Raw genomic sequence first — 7,319 nt, forward strand, 5'->3', positions numbered from 1 at the left:
CCCCCTACGGCTGGTTATGATGGGGAGAAAATCAGAGCTGTAAACTGATCCAATGCTATTTAACCCCCTACGGCTGGTTATGATGGGGAGAAAATCAGAGCTGTAAACTGATCCAATGCTATTTAACCCCCTACGGCTGTTATGATGGGGAGAAGATCAGAGCTGTAAACTGATCCAATGCTATTTAACCCCCTACGGCTGTTATGATGGGGAGAACATCAGAGCTGGAAACTGATCCAATGCTATTTAACCCCCTACGGCTGTTATGATGGGGAGAAGATCAGAGCTGGAAACTGATCCAATGCTATTTAACCCCCTACGGCTGTTATGATGGGGAGAAGATCAGAGCTGGAAACTGATCCAATGCTATTTAACCCCCTACGGCTGGTTATGATGGGGAGAAGATCAGAGCTGGAAACTGATCCAATGCTATTTAACCCCCTACGGCTGTTATGATGGGGAGAACATCAGAGCTGGAAACTGATCCAATGCTATTTAACCCCCTACGGCTGTTATGATGGGGAGAAGATCAGAGCTGTAAACTGATCCAATGCTATTTAACCCCCTACGGCTGTTATGATGGGGAGAAGATCAGAGCTGGAAACTGATCCAATGCTATTTAACCCCCTACGGCTGGTTATGATGGGGAGAAGATCAGAGCTGGAAACTGATCCAATGCTATTTAACCCCCTACGGCTGTTATGATGGGGAGAAGATCAGAGCTGTAAACTGATCCAATGCTATTTAACCCCCTACGGCTGTTATGATGGGGAGAAGATCAGAGCTGTAAACTGATCCAATGCTATTTAACCCCCTACGGCTGTTATGATGGGGAGAAGATCAGAGCTGTAAACTGATCCAATGCTATTTAACCCCCTACGGCTGTTATGATGGGGAGAAGATCAGAGCTGTAAACTGATCCAATGCTATTTAACCCCCTACGGCTGTTATGATGGGGAGAAGATCAGAGCTGGAAACTGATCCAATGCTAATTAACCCCCTACAGCTGTTATGATGGGGAGAAGATCAGAGCTGTAAACTGATCCAATGCTATTTAACCCCCTACGGCTGTTATGATGGGGAGAAGATCAGAGCTGTAAACTGATCCAATGCTATTTAACCCCCTACGGCTGTTATGATGGGGAGAAGATCAGAGCTGGAAACTGATCCAATGCTAATTAACCCCCTACAGCTGTTATGATGGGGAGAAGATCAGAGCTGTAAACTGATCCAATGCTAATTAACCCCCTACAGCTGTTATGATGGGGAGAAGATCAGAGCTGGAAACTGATCCAATGCTATTTAACCCCCTACGGCTGTTATGATGGGGAGAAGATCAGAGCTGGAAACTGTTTAAAGGTGACGGGCAAAAGTCTCCACCAAAAACTGTAACACTTAATAATTATTATATTTTAGGCTTCTTTAAATAAGCCTGAAGCCCCCCCCCCCCTCACACACACACACACAAAAACAATCTATCACTACATTTAGCTGTCATTTCTATATGGGGGTGAAGATGTCATTCTTGCATTCTATGGCCAGAAAAATACATCATTTGAGGGCTAAATTAATAGGTTAATGGCCAATTGCAAGGAACACAAGCTACAGACACGGCTTGTATGAGTCATTTTCTCTCTATCAGAAATGAAGCCATTAGACACTTGTATATCTGAAGAAATACACATGTCAATAATGGTGACTCATAGGCAGTGTGAGCGGACCAAGTCATTGGGCGTCTCTCTAAAGAGGAAAGGTGGAATGAACGAGTCAGGAGGAGGTTTTCTTGATTGAACACAGTTCTCTATTGAGGGCATTGGGTCAACACAAACACTACAACATAAACATTCCTCTTCCAAGGAAAAACATACATCTTCTTCTCCAGATGAAACAAGAACATAATACGATTATCTTTAAACTACAACAAAAAGTCACGGGATTGTCACCGTCTTAGTGGTTCTTCCTGGATCGCTCCTCTCTCTCGGTGGCCATCTTCCAGAGAGTTTTTTACCCCCTCTCTCTGCTGGTTCCATTCTCTCTCTTATAGGGGAAGGAGAGTATGTCATTAGTACCGTCAGCTGTAGTTAATTGCCTCTGGTTACCTTGTCTCCCATGCCTTGTTGGGCTGCTATCCGTGAGCCCAGCCTGCCCTCTGGTTGCCTTGTTGGGCTACTATCCGTGAGCCCAGCCTGCCCTCTGGTTGCCTTGTTGGGCTACTATCCGTGAGCCCAGCCTGCCCTCTGGTTGCCTTGTTGGGCTGCTATCCGTGAGCCCAGCCTGCCCTCTGGTTACCTTGTCTCCCATGCCTTGTTGGGCTGCTATCCGTGAGATCAGCCTGCCCTCTGGTTACCTTGTCTCCCATGCCTTGTTGGGCTACTATCCGTGAGCCCAGCCTGCCCTCTGGTTACCTCGTCTCCCATGCCTTGTTGGGCTGCTATCCGTGAGCCCAGCCTGCCCTCTGGTTACCTTGTCTCCCATGCCTTGTTGGGCTGCTATCCGTGAGCCCAGCCTGCCCTCTGGTTACCTTGTCTCCCATGCCTTGTTGGGCTGCTATCCGTGAGATCAGCCTGCCCTCTGGTTACCTTGTCTCCCATGCCTTGTTGTCTACTATCCGTGAGCCCAGCCTGCCCTCTGGTTACCTTGTCTCCCATGCCTTGTTGGGCTACTATCCGCTCTAACCACTAGGCTACCCTGCCGCCCAGTGGGCTCCAATGACTGGCACCCCTGACTGGCACCCCTGACTGGCAACACATTAACAATATAATTAGAGAGAAACTCAAAATACCAATATGTGAGAAATACTGGACTTTATTAATGTTTCCATAGAACCAAACAAAATCATACAATTATTTAATACAAAATACATTTCACCAAAATCAAGGTTTCATAATTATTGACTCTCCTCATTTAGTACTTAGTGCCACCACCTCTGGCAAGGATTACAGTCTTCTCCTGTAATGTTTGACAAGGTTAAGGAACACATCTGGAGGGATGTTGGACCATTCCTCTATGCAGATCCTTTCAAGATCCTTCACATCTGTGGGTTTGTGCTTATCAACTTCCCTCTTCAACTCAGTACACGGGTTTTCCATTGGATTGAGGTCCGGTGACAGATGGCCATGGCAGAACATTGATGTTGTTGTCACAGAACCATTTCTGTGCGGATCTTGAGGTATGTTTTGGGTCTTGGTCTTGTTGGAAAGTCCACCTACGGCCAAGTCCCAGCCTTCCTTGCAGAGGCAAGCAGATTGTCAGATACTTGGTGGAATTCATTATGCCATCAATCGTAACCAGGGCCCCTGGACCTCTGGAATTAAAACAGACCCAAAACATCACTGACCCCCCTCCATATTTCACCGTGCCTCTCCTTGTATGCATCTCTGTTTCGACGCCAAACATGCCAATGCTGTATCTGACCAGAACGTTCCATTTTGGCCTCATCTGACCAGAGTACCCTCTTCCAGTCATAATTTGAATTACGTTTGTCAAACTCCAAGCGCTTGCGTCTGTGTCTTGGGGTCAGAAAGGGCATTCTTCTGGCAACCCTTCCAAAGAGCTTGTGGTTGTGGAGGTGGCGTCTGACGGTGCTTTCTTCTGGCAACCCTTCCAAAGAGCCTGTGGTTGTGGAGGTGGCGTCTGACGGTGCTTTCTTCTGGCAACCCTTCCAAAGAGCCTGTGGTTGTGGAGGTGGAGTCTGATGGTGCTTTCTTCTGGCAACCCTTCCAAAGAGCCTGTGGTTGTGGAGGTGGAGTCTGATGGTGCTTTCTTCTGGCAACCCTTCCAAAGAGCCTGTGGTTGTGGAGGTGGTGTCTGACGGTGCTTTTTGAAACCTGGTGACCCCAAGACGCCACCAAGGCCTGCAATTCTTTGACCGTTATTATTGTGGATTTGGTTGCTTCTCTCCCCATCCTCCTCCCCATCCCCAGGGTGGAAAAATGCATTTGCATCCTCTAACCGTGAGGTTTAACTGTTCCATATCTTTAGAGGTCGTTTTATAATTGCCCTGACAGTGCTCAGTGATATATGAAGGTCTTCGACCAGCTGTCTCTTTTGAACTGACAGTTATTTTGTGGACAGCAGGATATTGCATGTGTGTTACCTCATGTTTATACCCTAGTGAAACAGGAAGTGGTGTAATGGCTCAATATAGTTCTTTGAGACTTAGGTACACGTAAATAAGTGGAATCTACTTCCTGGTTGAATTTCGGCAGATGTTACAATAATCATGAAGGGTGCCATTAATTGTGGAACCTTGATTTGGAGGGCATTGATTTTTATTTAAATCAAATTGATTTTGGTGGGTTCCATTGAAGCATTAATAAAGTCCAGTATTTCTCACATGTTGGTATTTTGAGTTTCTTTATCATTTTGTTTTATTTTTGTAAGTTTTGGTTGTGCATTGCCAGTCAGGGGTGCCAGTAATTTTGGAGCCCACTGTACATATGAGATGGGTAAAACAGTATGTAAACATTATTAAAGTGACCAGTGATTCCAAGTCTATGTAATAAGGGCAGCAGCCTCTTAAGGAGCAGGGTTCAGTAACTGGGTGGAAGCTAGCTAGTGATGGCTATTTAACAGTGATGGCCTTGAGATAGATGTTTTTCAATTACTCTGTCCCAGCTTTGATGCACCTGTACTGACCTCGCCTTTTGGATGATAGCGGGGTGAACAGGCAGTGGCTCGGGTGGTTGTTGTCCTTTGTGATCTGTAACATCAGGTGCTGTAGGTAGAGGCAGGTAGTTTGACACCGGTGATGCGTTGGGCAGACCGCATCACACTCTGGAAAGCCCTGGGGTTGCGGGCGGTGCAGTTGCCATACTAGTTGACACAGCCCGACAGGATGCTCTCAATTGTGAATCTGTAAAAGTTTGTGAGGGTTTTAGGTGCCAAGACAAATTTCTTCAGCATTCCAAAAGAGCATGTTGACAGGTAGCCATGCCTCTTTTAGTGTTAGATCAAAGGTACAAAATCTACTCTGACCAAAATATTATTGCAGATCACTTTGATGTGTTTAGCTTTTCTATAAAGGTTTGGAAAAACAGGGAGACCTTTTTTCCTGTCACCTTTAACCTGTATCCAAGGCTTTGTATTTGTAGTCTATGGTTAATGATGGCTGTGGTTACTGACACAATAGCCATGTTGCCAGCTAAGTTATTTGTTGGTGCTGTGCCCTCTTCAAGGTGTCAGGAGCGTTTCCACAGGGATGCTGGACCATGTTGACTCCAATGCTTTCCACAGTTGTGTCAAGTTGGCTGGATGTCTTTTGGGTGGTTTCTTGATACAAAGGAAACGGAGTGTTAGAAACCCAACAGAATTGCAGTTCTTGGCACAAGCCGGTGTGTCTGGCACCTACTACCATACCCCGTTCAAAGGCACTTAAATCTTGCCCATTCACCCTCTGAATGGCACACATAGACAATTCATGTCTCAATTGTCTCAAGGCTTTAAAATCCTTGTTTAACCTGTCTGAACTAAGCTGACTGGGAAAAATCACTTTGAACGGTCCTCTCAGAATTACAAGTTGGAAACTCGGGCATCATCCTAGAGCTCCAACTTCTCTGACTTGAAGATCACTGATGTCGTGATTTTTCCCAGTCTGAGTTCTTTTATTATTTTCCCAGAGTTCCCAGTTGTCTTGAACGCACCATGATTGTCCCTCTCGGTCCTTCCCAGAATGGCCTAATGAACTGGAACAGATTTTTCCCATCGCTGAGACACAGAGGACAGAACCTTCCCCCAGAGCCGCAGCCACACCCCTCTCCACAGCAGCTCCACCCCACAGCTCCACCACTGCTGGAGCCCACAGCTCCTCCACTGCTGGAGCCCACAGCTCCTCCCTTGGTCAACACTCCTGTAGCTGAAGAACAGGTGAGCACTGTGAGTGAGTGCGGACACGGAATTGCGTTTCTTTACCAGTTTTGTGTTAGCATTTCTCTGATGTTTGTGTGTGTTTTATTTCTGTTTCCCTAGGTTGCCAGATTGATGGAGATGGGCTTCTCCAGAATAGATGTTCAGGATGCCCTCAGAGCATCCAACAACGACATCAACGTGGCAACCAACTTTCTACTGCAGCATTTAGGGTAGGGAGGAGTTTGAAAGATGTAGAACCTGAGAGAGAAAAACAACAGAATGAAGTGTGGGTCTGATCCAGTGAGCAGGGTCCTGGGGGTTTGAGGCCAGGGTGACCGGCCTGCTCTGGAGCTCCAGAGGACTACACAGAGAATAACTCAACACAGACTACACAATTACTATGAGGAAAGGAGAGGAGGAGGACAGTAATGCTGCTGCTGTCCACCGTGCTTCCTGAAGGGTGAAGAGGGCTGTCCACAGTGCTTCCTGGTAGTGGGTGCTCAGCCCTGTTCCAGATAGTTTGGATACTCTGTCCTGTCACCTTGCTGCTGAGGGACAGAAGATGGAGGATCAGAAGGCTGCTATTCTCAGGGCTTGTTGCATCTAGTGTCTTCTCTATACTCTAGCATTACCGTGGTTCATTACGGCTTCCTCCACCTCACACACACCTTCGCCCAGAAAACACACACACATTCGCCCAGAAAACATACACACACACACACATTCGCCCAGAAAACACACACACCTTCGCCCAGAAAACACACACACACATTCGCCAGTCCCTAAAGGTTTTCTTTTGTGTCATTTGTCCATGGACAGTGATTACAGGAGTTTGTTTGCTTGACTTCTGCAGAATTAATGTACAATTCCTCAGAATTAATCTAAAATCTTAAAGGGGTTTGAAATGAGGAGAATATACTAAATTATGGAAACTGTCAATCTTGTATACTCAATGAAAAACGTCTGCACATGTAATACTTAGTGGATGGCTTGTATGTTTAGCTGCTCAGTGGCTACATTCTGGTTAACTACACTATGGAATAAAATCATGATGACAAGATATTCATTATTTAAACTGTTTCACTAGTTTTTCACAAAATCATTGAGGACTTAACACTTATTTATATAATTTTTTATTGACTTTTTGTTTTATGTGACTGACTGTATAAACGGGGGTGTGCTTGTTGTTCGGTTAACCTATGCCTGTGTGTGGTGTCATTATGCTACAGATTACAAATTATTAACAATTTAACAAACTGCTTCCAACCACTGAAATATATATGCAGTGTGCTCTGCTGTGGTAACCGTGCTGCCCATACAGCGTTACAACAGTATAATGGCCTAATGAATAAACCTACCTCTCACCTTCAGATGATTTTCTGCTTTAATTCACAGCATTACTCGTATAACATTTTTATTATGCTTTGGGATGACTGTGACAAACATGGCGAATAATAGTTCCCGTTTTGAGA

The 7,319-nt window shown here is 45.6% G+C and overlaps 1 protein-coding gene and 1 long non-coding RNA gene across 10 annotated transcripts in view; one reads left to right on the forward strand and one right to left on the reverse strand.

Annotated features, from left to right (window-relative positions):
- The window catches only part of ubac2 (UBA domain containing 2), a 28,092-nt gene extending 20,871 nt beyond the window's left edge, over positions 1-7,221 (forward strand). For 6 of the 9 annotated variants that reach the window (XR_016488269.1, XM_090207181.1, XM_090207185.1 and 3 more), the window contains 2 exons: positions 5,671-5,865; positions 5,968-7,221. Coding sequence is in view for 8 of the 9 variants with exons in the window: in XM_090207181.1 (XP_090063307.1) it covers positions 5,671-5,865; positions 5,968-6,081 (309 nt within the window). In the remaining variant the exon portion in view is untranslated. Of the gene's footprint in view, positions 1-5,670; positions 5,875-5,967 lie in introns of all 9 variants that reach the window. The other 3 variants (XM_090207179.1, XM_090207182.1, XM_090207184.1) reach the window with 1 other exon arrangement.
- On the reverse strand, positions 1,779-5,539 carry LOC149975402 (uncharacterized). Its single transcript, XR_016488270.1, has 3 exons — positions 5,061-5,539; positions 4,639-4,855; positions 1,779-2,037 (listed from the first exon to the last, which is right to left on the reverse strand). It is a non-coding gene; the product is annotated as an uncharacterized LOC149975402 (long non-coding RNA).
- Positions 7,222-7,319: the final 98 nt, after the last annotated feature.

Source organism: Oncorhynchus mykiss, chromosome 18 (assembly GCF_057628025.1).
Source record: "Oncorhynchus mykiss isolate SJ-2025 chromosome 18, ASM5762802v1, whole genome shotgun sequence".
Lineage (NCBI taxonomy): Eukaryota > Metazoa > Chordata > Actinopteri > Salmoniformes > Salmonidae > Oncorhynchus > Oncorhynchus mykiss.